Here is a 23,832-nt window from a genome sequence, read left to right on the forward strand (position 1 = left end):
GGAAAGACTGCAACCTGCGTCACAAACCCAAAGACAGCGGATGACATAAGTCTGTAAAGGCACTCCTACCTTGCACTGTTGAATCACTCAACCTTTAGGTTCACCTTCGGCCCATCAATGTTCCCTTGGAGGGCATGGGTAGGAGGAGAAAGAGGAGGAGGGAGCGTGCGCGAAGAATAACTCGGAAGCCGTGACAGGTGAGCGCTTGCTTCTAGGACGGTGACCGAAGAAAGACGTGAACTGGTAAGTGATTTTGTTTTTTTAAAACTTTATTTATTTAAATGTTTGGTGCCCATTCCTTGTGTATAATGACTCAAAATCATTTAAAATGAGGTAATTTTGTGTGCTGGGGTGTACTTTCAAAGTTTTTTAAACTATGCTGGTACAAAATTTGCAAGGTCCATTTTTTTTTTTGTAACTACTGTAAAATGTGGCGCCAGATTAACTCCCTTATTGTCGTTAATCTCCAATAAAAAGCACCTCTCTCCAAATGTTGAGATTGTCGATTTCTGAACCATATTTCATATGTAAAAAAAACAAAAACACTAACGTTTTTTTAATACATATGAAATATGTACAGTGTTTTCTTTTAAATTGGTCATTTGACCATATTCCACTCTGAAAGAAAATCTGATAAGTATTTCTCTAGTTTCAGGATGTTTCTTTTCACGTGTTTTTAGTTAGCCGCTGTTCGAGAGGGACCAGTGATCATTTTGTCAGCTGGCACGTGCACGCCAACGAGCGATTAATGAACATCTGATTTGCAAGGTGGATGACGGTGGCAAAATAGTTCAAAGTGCAGCTTGTCTTTTCAACCCGAGTCATCACAGAGCAAAGTGATTAACCATTAACTGCCACCTTGAAGCTAGCGCGGAAGATTAGCTTTCTTATCTTCTAAGACTCGTTTGGGCTCAGGTGCTGTTCCGTGAAACCGTGATGGTCACATGACTGAGACATTTAAACCTTCTGGAATGTCATTTTATGTGTGTGACAGGACATGGCCGCCGGGTACAAGCCAAAGGTGATATCTCTAACCAAGAGCCCAGGTCAAACATTCGGCTTTTATTTGAGGATAGAGCACGATGAGGAGGGCCACCTGATCCGCTGCCTTGAGATGGGAGGCCCGGCCGAGCTGTCCGGCATGAAAGACGGAGACCGGGTCCTCAGAGTGAATGGCAAATATGTCGATGGGCTTTCCCATTCTGAGGTAAGTGACCCTTGTGCTGTCGTATAACAATTTCAGAAAGCCTTGTTCACTTGTTCGCCTTTGCTCCGTGCGGCCAGGTGGTGGAGTTGGTGAGAAGCAGCGGTGCCACGGTCAACTTTCACATACTGGACGAAGCTTCCTACAAGCAGGCCAAGGAGCGGGGAGTAAACCTGGCTGAGCCTCCCCACTCGACAGCAGTCAACGGTGGCGCCCGGCGCGCCCTGAAACCAAGACTCTGCTACATGGTCAAGTCCGGCTCAGGCTATGGCTTCTCTCTGCGTTCCGTCAAAGGTGACATCATAAAAATCGCCTCCCACTTCATGACTTACACTTGCCTCATCATCAAACTGAAATAATAATGCTGATGCAGTAGAGAGGGTGGCCCGGTAGTCCAGTGGTTAGCACGTCGACTTCACAGTGCATAGGTTTGATTCCAGCTCCGGCCTCCCTGTGTGGAGTTTGCATGTTCTCCCCGGGCCTGCGTGGGTTTTCTCTGGGTATGCCGGTTTCCCCCCCACATTCCAAAAACATGCATGGCAGGCTAATTGATCACTCTAATTTGTCCCGAGTTGTGAGGGTGGATGGTTGGTTGTCTCAGTGTGCCCTGCGATTGGCTGGCAACCGGTTCAGGGTGTCCCCCGCCTACTGCCCGAAGACAGCTGGGATAGGCTCCAGCATCCCCGCGACCCTAGTGAGGATAAAGCGGTTCGGAAGATACAGTAGAGACACCAAAACTATTTTACAAATTTTGGATCTGTTGCATCTTCTCCCACTGCTTATGTGGGTTTTCTCTGGGTACGTGCAATGTGTGATGTTTCACTTGATCTGGCGATTAGCGTGGGTCTTAAACGGAGGTGGCCAAAAGATGCCTAATTCAAATCAAACTCCATTAATAAAATAACCACCAGACGGTGCACAAATGGAAAAGAACCCGACTTATTTAACAGATGTGGTGCTTTTAATTCCATGACGTGACGATACTGTCACAATTTTAATATTGGGATGTTGCCGTTACGGTTGCATCCGAAATGACTGCACACGTCTTTATCGTCCATATATCCAGGTGAGCAGGGCGTATTCGTATCGGAGGTGACTCCGGGAGGCGTGGCGGACCGAGCCGGCGTCAACACCAACGACCGTCTGGTGGAAGTGAACGGCGAGAATATCGAGAGCTACACCCATGAACAAGTGGTGGACAAGGTCAAGATGGCGGGCGGGAGCCTCATGTTCCTGCTGGTGGACGAGGAGACCGACCGCTACTACTGCAGCATGAACATGAAGATCCCCGCTCAGTTCGCCACCACCAAGTGCCTCCCTCACGAGCCGCGCATCATCAACTTGACCAAAGCGCCCGGCGGCTACGGCTTCCTGCTCAAGGAGGAGGCCAACATGGGAGGTCGGTGCCTTGCGTTCTCCCGTCGCCGTGGAAACCGGCGAGCATTGACCGCGAGCTCTTCGGTGTGTGCAGGACACGTGATCACGGATATCGACAGAGGCAGTCCAGCGGAGAGGGGAGGTCTCAAGGACTTGGACAGGCTGGTGGCTGTGGACGGCCAGCAAATGGACACAAGCGCTCACGAGCAAGTGGTGGACGCCATCAGGCAGAGCGGCAACAAGTGCTGCTTGCTCGTGGTGGACAAGGACACCGACCTCATGTATGCTCAGGTGAGATCCCCCTCTGCCATAATATTAGGCACACCTGCACAAGCGAACGAGACGGTTGTCACTGCCTTTATTTCACAATAATTATACATCTTTTTTTTTGTCGTTTGAGTTTTTTTTAAATTCATGAGTACAGGTGGTTAATTTAAAATATGTGAAGTTTTTATAATTGTAATACATTTTAGTTTTTATTTTCATTTTAAGGTATGCCATTTTTATGAATTTGATTAAAAAATAATAACAAAATACTTATTCAAAATGTGATCTTATTTTTAATTAAATAGAGTACCGTACCTTATTTCATGTATTGACCAATACATATGGGGTCTGAGAAAATAATTTCTGGGGCTGCACAGGTTTCTGTTTGGGCTGAAGCACCCCCCTCACCCCCCACCCAAGCCAGAGTGTAGCACCCTCCTTGAATATTAAGCATCTTATTTTTAATATCTTCATTATTTATATTAAAACACATCATCAAATTTGGATTGTATTTTAAAGCCATTGTACATATTTAATTTGTGCTTTTACTTGTCTGTTTAAAATGTGTGTGTGTGTGTGTGTGTGTGTGTGTATATATATATATATATATATATATAATCCATTCTTCCATTTCGATCACGTATACTGTTCAAAGTCTTGGATTTTATTGTTAAGTTGTACATCGTCGGCCTTGGTGGAGTATTGTGCTCTACTCAGCGTTTACGCTATTCTCGTTTCTGTCAGCGCAGACGTTTTGATCTCGTGTGTGTCTGTGTCCACCCAGGGTAAAGTGTCGCCCATGCTGTTCTGGGAGGAGAAGAAGGACTCTCTCTCTCCGCCTAGTTACTCTGAAGCTATCACCTTCCCCGCGCCGTTTAAACCACCCACAGCTGCTCAGGAGAGAAAGAAAGATGAAGAAATAGAGCTGAAACCTAAGTTGTGTAAGATGGAGAAGACTCCCGCTGGATACGGTTTTCATCTCAACGGCATCCAGGGTGTGTTTGGACAGCATATTAAAGAGGTAAGACAATCAAAAGAAAAGAAGCAAAGTTTTTCTTTTGGTGACATCACCGGCGGACATACAGGTGGTGAAGGGCGGGGCCGCCGACGTGGCCGGCCTGGTGGATGACGACGTTGTGGTGGAGGTGAACGGGAAGAACGTGGAGCAGTGCACGCATGACGAGGTGGTGGACATGATCCGCGGAACGGGGAGCAGGCTGGAGATGCTGGTGGCCACCAAGAGCGTCTACGAGCAGCTCAAGGCTAGAGGGACGCCCGTCACGCGTCAGCTGCTCGGCGAGACGTCGCAAGTGCAAGTCCACAGTGAGGATCAGGAGACCGCACCGGTTAAAGAGAGGGTGAGCAGCTTTTTGTCATTGTTTTTGAAATGTGCGCTATCATGAAAAATAGCGACACATTCAAATCAACATCGAGACATCTAAGCGGGTTTCTTTTCTTGCAGACCTCATCGGTGTCTTCATCTTCATCTTGTCAGAGTTTGGATGACAGACTTTGACAAGCAACAACATGCTGAATGTTTTTATATCCAAACAATCCTCATCAATGGCCAAAAAAGAAATTGGATCCTTACCGGTACAAAAATTTGTCACACGTTTATGTTAAACTATCGTGTAAAGGACCGATGGAAGACGGGCTGCTAAATCTTGGTGACTTATAGGCGTATTACATTTTGATCAGATCGCAGTCCTTATCTCCTGGCCTTCCCCGTTTTATTGCCGACCGTCATACAAGTCTCATTCTATCAATTTGGGCTTTCTACTGAACATGGAACCTGGGTAGCTTACACGTGTTTGTACCTCAGATGTTTTACTCTACTTTTGTTCCGTTCATGGTGGTGGAAAAGAAAAACTTGTTCAAATGTTGAAAATTCAGAAAACAATTGTCCTCCCCCCAAACGATGCTGCTTTTATTGAATGCTTTAGAATTAAATGGTGACATAAAAAATGCAGAAGCAGCTCCAGTGTTAAGACTGAAAGAAAAAAAAAAGTATTATACAAAACAAATACATTTTAGCAAAGAACAAAAAAGAATCCTTTTATTCCGTACTTTGTAATTAAGGGTCCGCTTTTCAAATTCCTGATTCAGGAACAGGGGATTTGGAACCATTCCAATGATCCAAAACATGGTGGGGTGGGGTGGGTCACAGTGTCATGTGCTTCTCGGGTGCTTGCTTGTGGGCCAGGTAGAGGAAGAGGATGCTGGACAGGGCGCTGACCAGGAATATGACGTCGAACCAGCGGTGGTAGAAGTTAAACTGCAGCTCTCCCAGAACCTCCGTGACGATGGAGCGGTACTCCAGTGGCATGCTCATGCGCATCAGCAACACAGATGACACAAAGTACATGCCCTGACACACACACACACACATTATGAGATCTCTGCTCCACTCTTAAAGATGAGGCAAATTAAAGAAACTCACCATGATCTGAGCAAGGACCAGCACAATGACGTTGGAAGATTTGCTGCTTGATATAGCGTAGAAGAACTACAATGACGAGAAACAGTGACCGTTTTACTTGTTTTGCCAAAGTCTGCCAGGGCCAATGCACACTCTTTTTTCCAAGCCACTCCATGATTTCCAACGTGCTTCCCTGTAGATTTTGTACCTTTGTGAGGGTGATGAGTAAGCCTCGTATGGAGGTAACGATGATGATGCCAACCAGGATGAAGGAGATGTGCTGGGACCAAAACTTCACCTGAGAGTGTAACATAACCACATTTTGTATTAATAACTACAAATGCGTTTTCAAAGAGGATGACGGGATTTTCAGTACACAGGTCTACCAATTGAGTATTCTGGTGCTGAAGAAACTCGCTAACTGCGAGGTCTCTGTAGGTCCTTAAATGTCCCTTTTTTTTGTTTGAACTTTCAACGTGATCCTTACAAATGCAGAGAACAGAACGTTTTGTTTCCAAAATGTCCTAAATTATTTTAAATTAGTCTGTCAATATCAAGACATTTTTACTACTTACCGCTCCTGGTGTTCATATTTCCAATTATCGTAAATTTGCCCTTAAGCTGCAGTTATCCTTTTGATCTTAACATGTTCCAAAATAAAATGTGCTCTACACACAAAAGCCATGTGTTGTCCATTTTGTCATTAAAAAAATTGACATATAATTCAATGAATCAAAGGGTAAGTCTGTTAATTTACAATGTGTTCTATTTATCTAAATTCAAATGTAAAGTGTTTAACTGTCTATACAGTAGGCCAGCATTACATGGACAATGCTATTTTGACACACCTCGTAATGAATTACTGTCATGAACGAATAGTGGAATGGACTAGAATCTTGCTTCTTTTAGCAAGACGACTTGTGATTTCATGCTTGCCAAGTTTATGGAAAGGCTTTTCTCTGTTTTCATTGCACTTCGGGAAGAAAAAAAAAATCACCTTTGGGGTGAATTCAAATGAAGGAAGAAAGCCTTTCTAGACAAGCAAGCATCACATTTTCTTCCATTTTCACTTCACTGTCATGAATGAGTGAACTTTATTTTTTGTGTGTGTATGTCAAGAGGGAAACTTGAGGTCTTACGTCAAACTGGATACCCAAGTAATTGACTGTTATTTCAATGCCCCTGGTCACCGGATCCGTCTTTCCCACCCGATCAAACACAATGTTGATGGTGGCCTACGATGGATGGACAACCGTGTTTCAACCACATTTGACACAATTCAAAATATATTACAAATCAGTGTGCGCGTGCTCACCATAAAGATTTTCCACACGCAATAGATGGAAAAGAAGTAGCCAAGGAAGTTGAAGTATTTGCCCTGAAATGTCTTGGAGTACTCAATGCGCTCCTGTAAAAGATGGCAATGAGCCCGATGTGATTCAGTGAAGAACTCGGATAATTCATTTTTTTTTTTTTTAATGAAGCAAACTTTGCCTCACAGCGTCACGGTGATCATTTCTCGACACTAAATAATCTTGTTAATCGGCACATTCATACATGGGCGAGAACGCCCAGTCAGACTGGCTAACCGTTAGCCAGTTAACAGGCAGCTGCTAACAAGAACTCACAATAGGCAATTATGTGGCACACCCACGCAAAAAAAAAGTCAGATTTTTACCGTGTGGAAAGTAAGGATGCCAAACCCAAGTCGACAGAATTAATACCTTCACTCCGTTTTGTTATTCTAACATGTGAATGAAATATGTTCAACAATTTATCTGTGTGTGTGTCATACTTTGGTGGCTTGCAGGTCTACAGTCTCGAGAAAAAGCTGTCGACTAAGCTCCTCCAGAGCGTCCACCTCCTGCTGGATGAGTGACAGGTCTGCGCGGAACAAAAAGGAGACGTGTAAGTGAGCGCAATTTATCGCTGCCATTGAGTTGTTAAATCTTTCAAAGAGAGGCTACTTTCGCTTCCCGTTTGCGGTGAGGTGACGCTCTTGATCATGCCCCACAATCCCGTCTGCTTGTTCTGGTCTTCTCCGCGCTGGTACATTTGCCTTCGCGTCATGGCGATGCTGCACATCACGTTCGTTCATTCCATTTATTTTCCTGAGCATTTGTTGTCAACTTTTTAAAAAACATACAAGATAGTTCTCAGGAGGCCTTACCGTTTTTTCTTACTAACGATCATGTCCATAGTTTGAAGCAGACGCCTCTCCAAAGCGAGGATGTCACTGTCTGTCACATTTCTGTGAGTTGCAGCAAATAATGCTCATAACGTTTTTTTTCTACCCCTCAAGGATGCAAATTGAAATAAACAAGAAAGAGGGTAGTCCCCAACTTTTTCTCAACAACCATTTAGAGATGGGGGATGATGCTGGATGCTAGCGGTCGTAAATTAATCGCACATTGAGCGGGGTGGAGAACATACATTCCCCATTGGAAAGTATAAGTTCCGCTACATTTAAAAAAAAATAGTTATATCCATATCAAATTGCATACTGGGTCACATACTGGTGTTTGGGGACCACTGCTGTAACTACAGTATTTAGAAAAATAGATACATATCTAATCATATGAATTAATTGATTACAAGTTTAAACTTAACAACAAATAACTTTCTGTGCAATAAGTGGAGAATAAAATATATTTTTAATAGATTAAATAATATGCATAGCAAAGGAATACCTAATCAATTTCAGACATGCACTAATTTAAAAACGGAACAAAAAGTAAAATAGTAAAAACATGGCCTGTAATAACTACCAATTCAACATGATAAATTCATACACGCACACACAGTTAAATTTAAATAATGCCACTTATCTACTGCTAGACCAGAAGGAATGTCTGCACTGCTTGGACCTACCTGAGGAAATAGGACATATACGTGTATGGACAGTTGACTGCACCAAAGCCAGACAAGAGAGCCATGAGGGTGACTCCTATCACACCAACACGACTGATGAGCTGTTCAATGGATAGAATGCCTAAAGGACATATAATATAATTACATATATACTGTTTTTGTCGGGTGGTGCGATGGCATGGCTGACTTACCGTGTTTTGGACTGAGGATGGGAAAAGGGTCGCCCAGCTTCCAGAAGAAATACATGAAGGTGAACCACACCATGCACGCAAACAGCAATCTGTGTCTGTGCACTGTAATGCAAAAACGACTTTTTTTTAATGTTGCGTACAGTGTGTGCAACACATCAAACAAACCGCTTTGGTGTGTGCACTTACACAGGCGGATGTTGCTAACCACAAAGTAGCCAATGTAGAAAGGCACCACAAAGATGAGGACCAGCAGAATCACGTAGAGATTCAGCTTCCAGTGAAAGTATCTGGAACTTGAAGGGCAGACTCAATATCACTTTAAACCTATCAAGATGTAATTTGAAAAATATGAACAAAAGGTTCATTGAGGACTCCAAATTGACCAAAGGCGTGAATGTGAGTTTGAATAGTTGTCTCCTCTATACAGCATGTGCCTAATAAATGGCTATCGATCAATCATGTGTGTACCACGCCACATGCTTCAAAGTTAGCTGGGATGGACATCCGGTTCACCCATCACTCTCGAAAGGCAAGCGCTACAGAAAAATGACGGATATAAAAAAATAATAATAAAAAATAGCGTCCTTACCTACTACTTAAGGCACCCAAAATCTCAAAAATGATGAGCTCAAACATGGTGCATGAAAAAGCAAAGGTGACAGAGAAGACCACCTGCACCACATACCGACGCACCTGCCAACGCATGCAAACAAAAGTTACTCATAACACACAGCAAAATAGCGATGTACAGAATGTAAAGAAGACTTTTTGAAGTACCTCGTAATCTTTGAAAAGCTGTCGCATGAAGAATAGCCAACCAAACCCGAAGAACAGCACCTTAAAATGGATCGCAAAGAACACAAAATATGGCATAAAATGTTTTTCCTTAAATGTTTATATTATAGAACACATGAAATAGGAAATATTTAAATACTGAAATGGGATGTTTAATGGACGAGACGTGAACGTTATATTCGATTGAATTTTTACTGTCAATCAAAATAGAATACTGTCATTTGAGGGTACCTGAGACGTGAACATGATCACGGAATCCACCAAAAACGACATCGTGTTAGGTAGGGGTGTATTAAACGGCCGCTAATCCACCAAATAATCGATGTACCTCTGAAAGAGGATTGGAGAAGCCTTTCAGATCATGCCGACACAAAAACCAACCACTACCCTTGAACGATAAACATTTATTTTACTCATAATGGACGAGATATTATGAGTGCGACAAGTTAGAAGGGTCGTCTGTAAATGCGTCATCGTGACAGCTCGGGGGAGAACTTCCGTCGCCATAATATGACGTACGCGTGACATATTTAACAATTTTTTTTATACCCTCACATTTTGTAATGTGTAATTGGTGTGTACAGCAGACATTGTTTAGAATATATTTTCGAATATAGGTTGAAGTTACTGTCGCAGCACCATCCTTTAGCGTCTGGCGCGTGTGTGCGGGTGTGTGTCTAGGGCAGCCATAATGGAGCGGTACAACTCGTGTTAATTCGTGAATGTCCATCCAAGTAAAATTTAGGAATGTAAAATATAAAAAACACCAGAAGGACGATTTGCTTTTGTAAGGTCTATCTGCAACCCTGTCATTAGATTGTGATTGTTTTTATGATATTTATTATTGAAAAAAACGAAGAAAAATAAATCATAAAAAGTTTTTTGAAATTCAAAAAATTGATTCAAATTAAATCAGCAACAAGCAAGAATCAATCCGCAATTAATATATGTATTTATATTTTTCACTTTATTCTTTTTTCAAGGATATGTTAAAAATAAGAATGTCATATTCACCGAAGTGCAGTTTCTTACCAACATTCCAAAAAGATCCATGTTCCTTAAATTGTCCATATGTGTGAATTTGAATGTGATGTCATTTTGTCTGCATTTGCTCTGTGATTGGCTTCATTCAGCGATCAATCTGTTATGTACACCTCAAGTCAGCTGTGTGAGGCTCCAGTTGAACCCTAATGAAGACGAGCACAATTGAACATGGCTGAACAGTAAGACTTTGATTCATTGATGCGAATAGTCTTTGCCTCTTTTCTGGAGAAAGTATGCCATAACCGTTGTACTCATGTTCTTAATGTTATTAGGGCAGAAAAAAGGGGTGCTAACATCATCATGACAATGTTGCATCACTGGGCCAAAGACCTACTTTCCTCTAATGCATCACACTAAATGACAGGGTGATGTCATCTTTGCAGCTACCAATGACAAAATCCAGACACTTGGAGTGCCACATTCTCACTGCTGGTTCAAATTGTTTAACAACGTGCGAAAGTCAAAATGCCTAAAAAGAAAGGAAAGAAGAAGGGCAAAGGCGCAGGGGATGACCCCAGTCTGCGCCCACAGATCATGAGGGACAAGCTGAAGAAGGAAGACGCCAACACGGCGTTGAATGCCATAACGCTTAACGAAACCTATCGCCTCAGCCTGCGCAGCAACCGCTGCGATCAGCTCAAGGAGGAGATAGCGGCCCTCCGGCGTACTTTTGAGCGGCGGGATCAGGACCTGAACCGCGCCGTGGAAAGGTTCGCGTGCTGCGTGCAGGAGGGAGAGCGTCTCTCGGCTCAAGTGTGGCGTGTGCACCGTGAACACGTTGAGCGTCTGCGTGCCATGCAAGAGAAGCGGCTGAAGTTCCTGGAGGAGCAGTGGGACATGGGTCAGGACGCTTTAGACCACAGGCTGGAGGTACTGAGCGAAAGAATGGCGACCTACTTCCTGCAGTCACGCGTGGGTTTCGAGGACACGGTGGTCCACCTGGAGCGTCACCACCAGCAGGCCTTGGCAACCATCCACATGCTGTACAGCGAGCCCATGGAAGCCCACGGGGTCTTTGAGAAGAGGAAGGCTTTCGAGGTGGAAGAGTGCTTCTTAGACCAGAACGTGAAGGTCCTCAAGAACCAGAAGGCCGAGAAGCGCTACCTCCACGAGATGGAGAATGTGGAGCGCATGGAGGCCAAAAAACAAGTCTCGGTGGTCACTTCGAAGAAGGGCGTGGCGCTCTACAACACCATCATCGAGGTGCAGTCCCGGCTGGAGGCCACCGAGAAGAGCAACTCCGACATGACGGCCAAGCTGACGGCAGCCCGGAACGACGCTAAGGCCAAGATCCACATGCTCCTCAGCCGGATGGCTCGGGACCGCGTCCCCATCCAGATAATGATCAACGAGGTCAGCATGCATAGCAACGCCGCCGCCAACAGCCTGAGGTTGATCATAGCCAAGGGCGCCCGGCTCCTGAAGGTGGCCGAGATGTGTCGCCATTTAGAGGCTCAGCAGAACGAGGAGCAGGTGGCAGCCGAAGAAGTCATCCAGGGATCGGAGACTGTGGAGCCTTCGCCAATGTACGAGTTCCCTGAGCTGATGAAGCGCTACAACGCCGCGCAGCTCCACCAGGACGTCCTGAAGCGGCGCAACAGAAACCTGCGGCGGGAGAACCAGCAGCTACAGCTCCTTACGCGCCAACGCGTTGAAGCCAAGACCATTAACCCGGACACCCACAACGGACCGTACAATCCTCTTCTTCTCAAGATGGCCCCCGTCATGGAGAAGGACGGCGCCAAGCAAGTGCGATGTGTCATCGAGGGAGTGCACGCCATCAGAATACTCTCCCTCAATGAGTGAAGATGTTCATCAGGGATGTCAACACAAGGATCCACACTTGGGGGTCGGGGGGGATTGTATTTTTGCCCATCCCAAGTCTTAATGTCTTTTGCTTTGCACAAGATGTCTTTTGGAGCTACCAAAGATGACAGCTGATGTTTCAACTTACTTTCCGTTTACATATGTCGTATTATATTTGTATATAGAAATTATATTGATCCAATATGATATGGATGCACGCTAATAAATTACCGCTTCAAACCATCATGTCATTTGCTTGGCTCGTTATTATGGCTTACGCGCGTAAGCCTTCCTACGTGATTAAATACTGTAGATGTATATGCTGTACTTGATTATACATAGATAACAGTCAACAATTGAGTGACGTTTGCGTCATAATTTAATATGCCACTCGGAGGACTTTCAAAAAACTGAAATCCCCCCTCGCCCCCTCCCACGACGTGCAACAACAAAGCCTCGCTCACAAGAGGGCGCCGTGAGTCCAATCCAACGCTACCAAGTGGTTCCCCCCCCCCCCCCCAAGGCCCCCCCTCACACCTCCCCTCTGCGTGGGTCCACTTCTTTGCAATCCGGAGCTTCACTCTGCTGCGGAACATTTGGGCTCACAATTGGAAACACTCACGCTGAGGCAAAAGCCTCTTTGTTGTCCTTTGTGGGATGTTCGGAAGTCACTGTTCCAAGTGACATGTTGCTGAGGTAGAGCATCCTCAAGCATCGTTTGGACACAAGGAGAGGTCAGTGTCTTGTTTTATACTTACTCCCGAAATGTCCATTCTACGTATTGTTTGATTGCGTGTAGCTTTTTAGAGACCTATGAGAGGCTTTTGCAACCAAATGATTGTGACACTGAAATGTTCGAAGCATTTCAATCTTGCCAATATGGTTTGTTGCAGTGGACGTTTGTCTGCTATTGAGACAGTGACAAATGTATTTAGACCACCACCTGATGAAAATGTTATGCCACGGCCACTCTCAATGAACAGCATTTCTAATTACCAAGCTCCGCGTTTGACGTTTCAATCATATCTAAAGGACCTGTAAGGAGATTTTTAATGATAACATTTTATGGTGCATAAAAACTAAACAAATAAAATAGTGAAGTTGTAATAGGGTAGTTTAGCGCGTACCCAGGCGGCCCGGCAAGTGGTTGTAGCACATCTGGGATTTAAATCTGGGCCCAAGCCCTAGTGTTGCATGCCAGTTCGGTTGTTTGAAGATTCTAAAAATATTTGAAGACTTTCAATTGCCCATTCGAGTGTGAATGGTTAGTTGTACTCTGCGATTGTCTGGTGATGAGTCCAGTATGTACCACGCACCCTCGCCCCCAATTCAGTTCTGAGTGGCTGCAGCACACATGACTCGAATGAGGAACCACACGAAGGCAAGTGGGTGGCTAGATGTTGCATTTTTTTCCAGTATCCATACTTTCCGTGACATTTTAGATTAGTGTCGTGTAATGGCATGTATAAATGATATTTCTAATGTAAAGAGGGCACCTTGGCTCTTTGAAGGTGAGGAAACGCCGCCTGAAATTGTCACTGCTGTGGGCTGGAGATGGCGTATGACGGGATGACCAGTTTGAATTCTACAGCAGTTGTTTTTTCTTCATCAGATCTTCATCTTCCCTGTTAAATGAGCAAAGATGATGATGATGATGATGATGATCCGGGCCTCCTGTAGGAAAGGTCTACATGTGTGTTTGCTCCTTCTGCTGGTGGCAAAACTGCAGGGTAAATATTTCATCATGTTGAACTCACATTCCATGGGTGGGTTAGACAATGGATGGATGGATTTATGTACCACAAACGATCGCAAAACACGAATATGATTTCAAACTCATCTTAAATCATCCTAAGAAATAAATGGCTTGCATGTGATTAGATTTTGGGGAAAAAAAAGAATTGCCCATGCATGTAATACTACATGTAGTTCTATATGTAGTATTGCATGTTTATGTAGTACTACACATGTAACAAAGACTCTCCATTACAGCCCAGGCTAAACTTGGCTCCTCCTTGACATACAAAGCTTGTCGAGCTCTATCACTTCAACACCCCGCCCCTCCCTCGGACCAACTTGACTTCTAAAGGATTTGCCTTGCTTTGTCTTGTGGCATTTTAGGTATTTTATAGTGAATAAAGGAGAAAATCTGAATAGCCGATTTTGTAAATAGCAATTCACAAACATGCTTTTTACTGTATGCAGATCAATAAAACTATTGGGGATGCCACTTCTTCCCTCATTTTTCTGAAGAAAAAAAAATATGATTTAGATTTTTTGCGTCATTTGTGGTCATTTGTTGAGATGGTGAATTTTTGGTTTTGGTTTGCTGCCAAATAAAACCATCAGAACATTTCATTTACAACTCAATTTCACTTTTTTGAATGGAACAACTTACATCAAGTTTTCTCACAATATTCTCATTTATTGATATGTACCTATAAATGATATCATATGTGTCCAAGGTAAGGTCACAGCCCCGGAGCGAGTGCAGGCCGGCGTGGGCAAGCCGTTCACTTTGACGTGCGCCTTCTCGAAGGACAAAGGTGATGCTGTGCGGCGGGTGACATGGCTGGACGTGAACAACCAGACGTTACTCAGCTACCAGCCGGGCAATAAGGACAGTGTGAGCGGGCAGCAGCACGTGGAGCTCACCCCCTCCTCGAAGGACACCTCGTCCGTCACCATCCAGAGAGTCAGCTTCAGGGACGAAGGATGCTACACGTGCATCTTTGACACGGTCAAAGCTCATGCAAAACAAGGACGCACCTGCCTGACCGTCACTGGTGAGTAAGGCCCGCATTGTGTCACTTTACTACTAATGTAATTCTCTTACACAAAGTATATAAAAATAAAAATGTAGCCGTAGTAGAAATTTGACAATTACTGTAACAATTGTTTGGATTTTGTAGAAGCAGTCCTAGATGTTCTTATTTTTATTTTTTTGGCAATGCTTCACTCAGCACTTACATGTATTGTTTAACTATGCAGTTCATCGTAACTTTGGGCTGGGTAATCACATGGTTTCTTCCAAAAGTAAATTTCCTTCCTTTATTTATTTTATTTTTTTGCATATGCGTGTTTGATTGTGTTTGTTGTTCAAATCAAAAGAGACAGTCGAACATCCGACGCTTTAGGCTAGCAATCAAGTGCACTCTCGAAGCGTAAGTCATGAACACATGTAGGAAGCCTCTCTTTGAGATCCGAATGAGTTGCGAGCATGGCTGACAGGAGAGGATTTTCTCCACGGGAGAAGTTCGGATACTCAATTTTCAAAGCTGTTTTTCGCTCGACACTTCTCATATCATGTCTGCTGCAAGACCTCATGGGTAGTGAAAGCACATTCCTTTGAGTAGGAAAAAGGCTTCATATTGGCCCAAGAATAATCTGACTGACTAAAATGCGTTACCCGTTCATTTTATGTTCAGATAGACATCAAAATTATGGGGTGTCATAATTTGACTCAAAAGTAAACGGTGACAAAGTCACGCTGCTACTATGCTGGCTTTGAAAAGAAGATTACGGGGTAGTGTGGTTGCCGTGACAACTGTGATTTCACTATTAACAGTCTACATGGGCCTTAATGTTGGACCATCCATGAGACCTCTCATACCATATTTTCAATGGATTTTTTAATTAATTGTTTTAATTGGAAATGTTTTAAGTTTTTAATATCACTCAATGTGGCAATGTAAAATCAATAAAAAGTTCAGCACGGATATTTTGCATCGTAAATAATGCAAGGGGAACTTTATTAGGTGTACTGGAAATGTTTAAAATAGAATTCAAGTGTAAAAAGAAGTTAGGAAAATCAATATATAAAATCAAATCAAATTTATGCTCCATTAGGGTCCCTAAATGGCTGCTTATGACTCCCAAAATTTGAGATTGTACAATTTTCTTTTTCTTTTTTGGTGCTCGCTCAACCAGTAAATTTGATGATTCTTTCTCTTATTTTTTTTTCTACAATAGTCAATAAAAGCTCCAGAGTTCTCCACAGTCAAATGAAGGAGAACAACTATCCAAAGAATATGAATATTAATTATGAAACGGAAATCCGCCCGTCCGAGATGCCAGATGTTTATTGAGGTTAAGCATTTAGAAAACTATGGACTTGTCCATTAAGAGTCATTTGTAGTCATATAACACGCATATCATATGACATGTATATCCGACCTCTGTGGGCCTTCCAGATGAGAATGTTCTTCATTCCGCGCGGCGGACAAGCATGATGAAGTCCAGCCAGGTATTTTCATAAAAGAGAGAACAGGGCTCACCACGCTAAGCAGAAACAGCTGTGGTTTGTTTGCTTTCTGTTTTGGACACATATTTTTCAAAATATTTGAACTGTAACCGCTCCGGGGAGAGGAGGTCCTCAGAGCACGGGTGCCGACGGTTTACACGTCAATATAATTCAAAGGTTGGGGGAATAAATAATTCGTCGGGTTACAGGAGTGCAAAGGGTCAGGTCGGTGGCAAAATAACAAAAGCAAGATAGCAACGTGCAAACGTGATAAAATCTGTGTTGTGCAATTGATATTTTACAGCTGGCAAAGTGCTTTGTTCCCTGGTCAACTTCCAAGATGTTTCAAAGCCATTTTATTCATTGGAAACCATGTATTTGCCTGTATATATTTTAACTATTGTCATACAACTAAAATAAAGTAAAGTTACTCGCCCTTTGAAGGTGCTGGACAGACACATAATGAGAGGGAAAAATGTTTGCACTGCGATACTGCCATCTTTTTATGGGAACTGATTAATTAAGCGTCACATTGTTTTGATGTATTTATTTTGTGTCAGCTTGGTCAAGTTGTCTTGTATTTCTCATATTGGACTGAGCAGCCAGTCCTTTTCCTAATTCGGAGGAAGTTTGGTAGTCTAGGGTTTCTCTCGCTCACACGCACGCACGCACGCTTTGAGCTGAAGTTCACTGATTCCCTCCTGTTTTGTATTTAGTGTTCACCCCCCTTCCGCATGTGTTTCCCTTGCAGCATCGGTGATAGCAGACAGCAACAAGACAGCAGTGAGTGGGAAAAAGGCATCCCTGTCGTGCTCTTACGGCCTGCCCGAGAAGGTGCAGCAGGTCAGCTGGCGGTACGCCTCGGCACCGGGGGGGCTCTCCTCGGACGTGGCCTCCTATGCCAAGAGGAGCGATCCCATGATCGAGCCCGCGTACCAGGGCAGGGTGCGGCTGAGCACTTCCCTGTCGGACAGCACACTCACCATCCAACCAGTTGCCATCCTGGACGAGGGCTGCTACACCTGTCTGTACAACACTCATGCGGACGGGCCAAAGAGCTCCACTGTGTGCCTCTCCACATATGGTGAGCATGTTGCTAAGTCAGGGTTTCACATTTTATGAACCAGCGTGAATAGTTCACATTGAAAACACCAACATACACTGGCCACATGGCTTATGTCTAGATTAAGCCCATTACATTATTTTGCCTTTCAGTATACATTGCCGGCATAGATAAATGAAGAAAAAAAACACACACAAATGCTAACATTCGCGTAGCAGCTATGCTAATGTTAGCATTTGAAATGTTCATTTTGCCGTTGTGTCACATGTTACAACATCTTTCACACAAATCCTGTATAGAAAATTACACACACGCAAAGCTAATGTTGTATGCTAACATCGGAACGTGTGTTTCTTTTTGTCATTTAACGCTGCATATGCTCAAATGTTATTAAAGCCTTTCACAAAGGGTTCACGCGAAAAAATGAATAACATGCCAAGCTAGCATATGCATCTGTGTTTATTGTGTTTTTCCAGGCTGTGTTTCCTCAAATGTGACAATTGACTCTCTAACTTTACACAGAACTCACACACAAGAATAATTTGAATGCTAAGCTAATATCCATCCATCCATTTTCTAATTTGTTTATCCTGATGAGGGTCACGAGGCCTGCTGGGGCCCATCCCAGCCATCTTCGGGCAGTAGACAGGGTCAACCCTGAACTGGTTGCCAGCTAATCGCAGGGCACACATCGACGAACAACCATTTGTGCTCACTCTCACACCTCGGCACAATTTAGAGTGTCATGCATGTTTTTGGAATGTGAGGGGGGAACAGGAGTACCCGGAGAAAACCCACCCAGGCACACAGTAAGGCCGGAGGAAACGGTTAGAAATGCCCAAAATAAACACATGCTAATGTTACCATGGTTTCCATTGGAACATTTGTATCCAATCTGTGCTTGTGTGTGTGAGAGGGAAAAAAAACCCAACAAAAGCTAGCTCCCCTCAGACTTCACAGGAGCATGTCTGGGATTTGAAGCAGGAATGTTGATCCTGTCTTCCTGGCTCATTTTGCAAGGAATCGGAGCTGCGCGAGACTAAATGGTGTGAATTGCTCCCGATGCATGACTGTTGTTAGTGTTTGTCAGCACACAGTGACCGGCCTGTGTGCTTAGTCTCTGCTTGGCTCTTTGGTTCCCACTCCCTCGCTCTCGACTTCCATAAACACACGTGCTTTTGTTCGAAACACTACAGTACAATACAGTAGGTGTTTCTATTTGTTGAGAACTATTAGCATTTGGATTGTTCTCCTCCATGACAACCTCCCTCCCTTCAAGTGCTGCTATACTGGAGAGAATGCAAGACCTCATTCGATGCATGCTGCCCGTTAACAGTGGCGACTGCAACATATCTTATTAATGGCAACACTTGCTTTTGTGTCGTTATCGGCTCTGATAATGTATCTTGAAATGTGGATACATATCCGCACACAAACATGGTAACTACTGATCAGAACATTATAAAGGCTGAGGTGAACTTTTCAGTAAATTCTTGGCCGCCTGTAAAAGTACAATATCCAAATAACTCTGGCCAAATAACGTGTTGCTGCCAATACAAACGTTCCAGTCGACCATTCCTCCTCAGAACAGCAAATTGAAACCAGACAGAGGTTCTCGTATGGATTTTATGGAATTCACAAATCTAAACGTGCTCTGTTCAATCTCTACCACATTAATACATTTAAAATAAATGCCCCAAAAATAATCCAAATTATCATTAAATTATTGGGAAACATCTATGCTTGAATTGTACTTTTTTTTTTTAAAAGTTGGATACACCTTGGGCGGTGACTGGTGGTCGACTGGTTAGCACGTCCGCCTCACAGTGCAGAGGGTACAATGTATAAACTTAAAAGCAGTTTCAGGTAGTTTTCATTTTGTTAATAAAACGGCGGGGGTGGGGGGTTCAATTTTAATTTTAAACAACCCTGCTGTCCATCCATCCATCCATCCTTCTCCTTATGTTTGTACCAGCGCTGCCCAAACCTCAGGTGAGCTACAAGAGCACGTCGGCCGGCGTGATCGAGGCCAACTGCAGCGCCGTGTCGCGGCCCCCCGTGGAGATGGTGTGGAACGTGGAGCAGGACAACCGCACCGTGGGCCCACCAGTCACGACGCTGCTGCCGCGGGACGACGGTACCACGCTGGTGACCAGCACGCTGACCGTGCGGTCCGGCCTGCTCAAAGACGTGTCCGTCAAGTGTCTGGTGCACCACAAGGGCCTGGAGGCCCCCATCGCCGTGTCCATGAACACCAAAAGTCAGTCTGAAATCGTCTCCTGCTAAAAATATGTCGTTTTTGTCGTATTTAACCACATTGTGGGGGGGAATTATCTTTGTTCTCCTCAAACTCTGTTACTGTTTTAGTTTAACTTTTTTTTTGTCTTCGCATTTCAAGAAAAGTTTATTAGTCGTAAAAGTGGTAATCCTCATTACTCCTTGTAGCCCCACTTTTTCGTTTGTGCCCTCTCTTTTTCGACAGCAAGACTTCTGACACTGTTTCCCCACTTTTTTTTTGCTTTTTGCAATGCATAAAAGTCAAAAGTCATTTTAATCGCTGTAAAGTCCCTTGAATAACAATTATTGAAAAAAAAGGAATCCCAAATTGACAGGAATATTATACAGGGGACTAAATAAGAAACACGTTTCACATATTTATACATTTACCAGTACCTAGGCAGTACTAAAGGGTCGTGGGGATTAAAAAAAAAAGTCATTATAGTACATTTCATACGCCATAACGCAATATGCATTACGTACTGCAAATAAAGTACGTTAAAAAAACCCAACAACAACATTTTCAAAGGTATGATTTTAAAACGACCTTGAAAGCCCTTAATGATAGGTAAAAAAAAAAAGTGTTTAGTTTTTTCACCTGGGATTAACCCTTTCAGAGACAGCGGTTACTACAGTGGACAGCTTATCATGTTATCAGGTACCGGAGTGCATCAAAGGGTTAAAAGCATTCACACTTCATTGGTCTGTTTTGAATATTCATTTGTATTAGTCACCAATTTCTTGACAACTAATGGAAATATGAATCGCCTGCAGTTCTTGGCTAAAATGTGTGTCATGTCCTCATAGTTGGGACGGCCCTGGCCATCCTCATTTCGGTGACCACGGTGGCAGCTCTCCTCGTACTAGCCCTCTGCTTCTGTCTCTGGAAGTGCTTCCTGCGCAAAGAAGGTATGTGAGCCGGTCCATTCATTTCTTTTGCCGGCGTACACCCGCAAAAAATGCAAACGACTATGTCGTTCATATAAGGTCTGATTTGAACGGGTTTCATTGGAAACTTAGTTTCCAGTTCAAACCTGTTACATGACTCTGTGACATCACAACAGGACAACTACTTTACCGTTCTTTTCATCTGCCATTAACTCTTGATTGTACTTGTTGCAGCCGACTGATGACTTCAGCACCGCCTCACAGCATTTCTATCATCGCAGCATTGAGCGCCGACATTCACAACTCCAGAGGATGTCAATCACTCTCCTCGACAACCCTACGACATTCGTCTTTCCGTGTATGCTTGACTCCTGTTTAAAAATTGAAAAGGAAATCTTTTTGCTCACTTGCATACACTCTATTGTATTTTATTTAAACACAATGAATAGTTAACCCAAAGTGTTTAGAATTATTATTAAGAAGTATTGGATGATGAATTAGCAATAAAACATGTATTTATTATTGTTGTGGGCTCTTTTTTGTGCGTATGAAGCCTTAAGAGTGATCTATTTCAGAGAGTGGCATTCAAGGAGCCTAAGAAACAATTCAAATGTATACATTAAAGAAATGATGATGAAAAGCCTAGAATAATAAAAAGTTTTTAAAATATATTTATAAATATCCATATAGCCTCTCAGACATTTGTGTTTTGTTTTTTTAGTCCAATATGTCTCTTTCAATATTTCGGGTTGCCTACCCCTGGTTTAGGGTGATGGCTTGGGGTTAGCTTGGTACACCTCCAGCTGGAATGAGTCAGTCTGTGACCAGTTCCCCACCCTCGCAGACATACAACACAAACTTCACATTCAACATGTGAGCTCATGTTCTTTTTTTGACACTTTCTCTTCCTCAGTTCTAACACTGGAGTTGGGTGAACTGATGGAAGACATTATCTCTCTGTCTGTGCAATGTCCATATGATGCCCATGTGTGTGCATTTGCATGCTCTGTCCTAATGAATCCTTTGTCCTCAGAGAAATCTAACACGAACGAATGGGGACAACGTGTGTTGTAATTGTTTCATGTTGTGTGTGCCTGCCACGACAACACAGAGCACTTAAATTGTTTCATTTTCATACTGGCGAAATGACATTTGAGCAAGTCCGTGGTTCACAACACCGCCCTCTGGTGGATGGTGGATAGCTAGCTAGCTAGTTGATGAGCTAGCCGGATAGCTAGCTGACGAGCTTGGTGGCTAGATAGATGTAGACCATGGACTGTATAGGAAGGCGTTTTTAGGCGGAAAAAAAATGACTATGTATAGTAAGTCGTTTTGAGCCCAAAATAACGACCATGTATTGTAAGGCGTTTTAGCTGAAAAAAAACGACCATATATATTAAGGCGTTTTTAGCCCCAAAAAACGACCATGTATAGTAAGGCGTTTTTAGCCGCAAATAACGACCATGTATAGTAAGGCGTTTTTTATCGGAAAAAACTGACCATGTAAAGAAAGGCGTTTTTAGGCGAAAAAAACGACCGTGTATAGTAAGGCGTTTTTCATCGGAAAAAACTGACCATGTATAGTAAGGCGTTTTTAACCAAAAATAATGACCATATATAGTAAGGCGTTTTTTATCGGAAAAAAACGACCATGTATAGTAAGGCGTTTTTAGCCGTAAAAAACGACCATGTATAGAAAGGCGTTTTTAGGTGAAAAAAACGACCGTGTATTTTCGGCTAAAAACGCCTTACTATACATCGTCGTTATTTTCGGCTAAAAACGCTGTACTATACATCATCGTTTGTTTTGGCTAAAAACGCCTTACTATGCATGGTCGTTATTTTTGGCTAAAAATGCCTTACTATATATACATGGTAATTTTTTTTTGATGAAAAACGCCTTACTATACATCGTCGTTATTTTCGGCTAAAAACGCCGTACTATACATCATCGTTTGTTTTGGCTAAAAACGCCTTACTATACATGGTCGTTATTTTTGGCTAAAAACGCCTTACTATACATCGTCGTTATTTTCGGCTAAAAACGCCTTACTATACATCATCGTTTGTTTTGGCTAAAAACGCCTTACTATACATGGTCGTTTTTTATGGCTAAAAACGCCTTACTATACATGGTCGTTTTTTATGGCTAAAAATGCCTTACTATGCATGGTCGTTTGTTTTGGCTAAAAACGCCTTACTATACATCGTCGTTATTTTCGGCTAAAAACGCCTTACTATACATCATCGTTTGTTTTGGCTAAAAACGCCTTACTATACATGGTCGTTTTTTATGGCTAAAAACGCCTTACTATATACATGGTCATTTTTTTCGGCTAAAAACGGCAAACTATACATGGTGGTTTTTTTGGGCTGAAAACGCCTTACTATTCATGGACGTTTTTTTTCGGCAAAAAACGCCTTACAATACATGGGGGTTTTTTTTGGCGAAAAACACCTTCCTATACATGGTCGTTTTTTTCGGCTAAAAACGGCTTACTATACATGGTCATTTTTTTTCGATAAAAAATGCCTTACTATACATCGTCGTTATTTTCGGCTAAAAACGCCTTACTATACATCGTCGTTATTTTCGGCTAAAAACGCCTTACTATACATCGTCGTTATTTTCGGCTAAAAACGCCTTATTTTATATCGTCGTTTGTTTTGGCTAAAAACGCCTTACTATACATGGTCGTTATTTTTGGTTGAAAACGCCTTACTATACATGGTCGTTTTTTTCTGATAAAAAACGCCTTACTATAGATTGTCGTTATTTGCGGCTAAAAACGCCTTACTATACATAGTCGTTATTTTCAGCTAAAAACGCCTTACTATACATGGTCGTTTTTTTCGGCTAAAAATGCCTTACTATACATGGTCGTTTGTTTTGGCTAAAAACGCCTTACTGTACATGGTCGGTTTTTTTTCGACGAAAAACCCCTTACTATTTCTTTACGTTTGTTTTGGCTAAAAACGCCTTATTATACATGGTCGTTTTTTTTTCCGGCTAAAAACGCCTCACTATACATTGTCGTCTTTTCATCTAAAAAAGGCTTACTATACATGGTCATTCCGTGTCTTTTATGCATGTTTTCACTTTTAAATTGTCCTGCGGGCCTGATTAAACATCCTTGCGAGCCGGTTCCGGTTTTTGGCAATCGTGAATAAAGTCCAAATAAAACACCCATTACGCACACTACCAAAACGTGCAAGACAACTTTATTCTTTGTTTCAAGATGCTTTTTTTGATCAGGGCAACTCCGCTGGAATAGTCTTTGCTGGTCCTAACCGGGCCGGAGGCTGAAGAACCTGCAAAACCCAAAGGATCGCGGTGAAATAAAACTTCGTTTCAAATTGGGGGGAGGGGACATCGGATGACTGTGG

General features: G+C 42.9%; 4 protein-coding genes across 5 annotated transcripts; 3 read left to right on the forward strand and 1 right to left on the reverse strand.

The window, feature by feature from the left end:
• Positions 1 to 663: 663 nt before the first annotated feature.
• Positions 664 to 4,378, forward strand: pdzk1 (PDZ domain containing 1). Its single transcript, XM_052081558.1, has 7 exons — positions 664 to 1,207; positions 1,285 to 1,498; positions 2,271 to 2,603; positions 2,676 to 2,872; positions 3,633 to 3,869; positions 3,934 to 4,206; positions 4,311 to 4,378. The coding sequence occupies exons 1-7, from the start codon at positions 998 to 1,000 to the stop codon at positions 4,362 to 4,364; spliced, it is 1,518 nt and encodes a 505-aa protein (XP_051937518.1). The 5' UTR covers positions 664 to 997; the 3' UTR covers positions 4,365 to 4,378.
• A 380-nt stretch (positions 4,379 to 4,758) lies between these two features.
• Positions 4,759 to 9,618, reverse strand: si:ch73-390b10.2 (Golgi pH regulator). Of its 2 annotated transcripts, XM_052081560.1 has the most exons (14): positions 9,356 to 9,617; positions 9,107 to 9,166; positions 8,919 to 9,022; positions 8,516 to 8,622; positions 8,330 to 8,431; positions 8,139 to 8,259; positions 7,438 to 7,518; positions 7,235 to 7,344; positions 7,063 to 7,151; positions 6,583 to 6,675; positions 6,407 to 6,502; positions 5,476 to 5,565; positions 5,289 to 5,354; positions 4,759 to 5,216 (listed from the first exon to the last, which is right to left on the reverse strand). In XM_052081560.1, the coding sequence occupies exons 1-14, from the start codon at positions 9,395 to 9,397 to the stop codon at positions 5,010 to 5,012; spliced, it is 1,368 nt and encodes a 455-aa protein (XP_051937520.1). In that variant the 5' UTR covers positions 9,398 to 9,617; the 3' UTR covers positions 4,759 to 5,009. The 2 variants fall into 2 exon arrangements, with proteins under 2 accessions (XP_051937520.1, XP_051937519.1); XM_052081559.1 differs by having other exon boundaries at positions 5,289 to 5,565; positions 9,356 to 9,618.
• Positions 9,619 to 10,191: 573 nt separating this feature from the next.
• Positions 10,192 to 12,011, forward strand: LOC127612203 (dynein regulatory complex subunit 2-like). Its single transcript, XM_052083171.1, has 2 exons — positions 10,192 to 10,347; positions 10,441 to 12,011. Exon 2 carries the CDS (start codon positions 10,634 to 10,636, stop codon positions 11,972 to 11,974), a length of 1,341 nt encoding a protein of 446 aa, XP_051939131.1. The 5' UTR covers positions 10,192 to 10,347; positions 10,441 to 10,633; the 3' UTR covers positions 11,975 to 12,011.
• Positions 12,012 to 12,529: 518 nt separating this feature from the next.
• zgc:113337 (uncharacterized protein LOC503741 homolog) lies at positions 12,530 to 20,969 on the forward strand. Its single transcript, XM_052082769.1, has 7 exons — positions 12,530 to 12,708; positions 13,587 to 13,704; positions 14,440 to 14,760; positions 16,969 to 17,301; positions 19,256 to 19,540; positions 20,365 to 20,466; positions 20,680 to 20,969. Exons 2-7 carry the CDS (start codon positions 13,617 to 13,619, stop codon positions 20,685 to 20,687), a joined length of 1,137 nt encoding a protein of 378 aa, XP_051938729.1. The 5' UTR covers positions 12,530 to 12,708; positions 13,587 to 13,616; the 3' UTR covers positions 20,688 to 20,969.
• The last annotated feature ends 2,863 nt before the right edge of the window (positions 20,970 to 23,832 follow it).

The sequence above is a fragment of the Hippocampus zosterae genome, chromosome 12, assembly GCF_025434085.1.
Source record: "Hippocampus zosterae strain Florida chromosome 12, ASM2543408v3, whole genome shotgun sequence".
Classification (NCBI taxonomy): domain Eukaryota; kingdom Metazoa; phylum Chordata; class Actinopteri; order Syngnathiformes; family Syngnathidae; genus Hippocampus; species Hippocampus zosterae.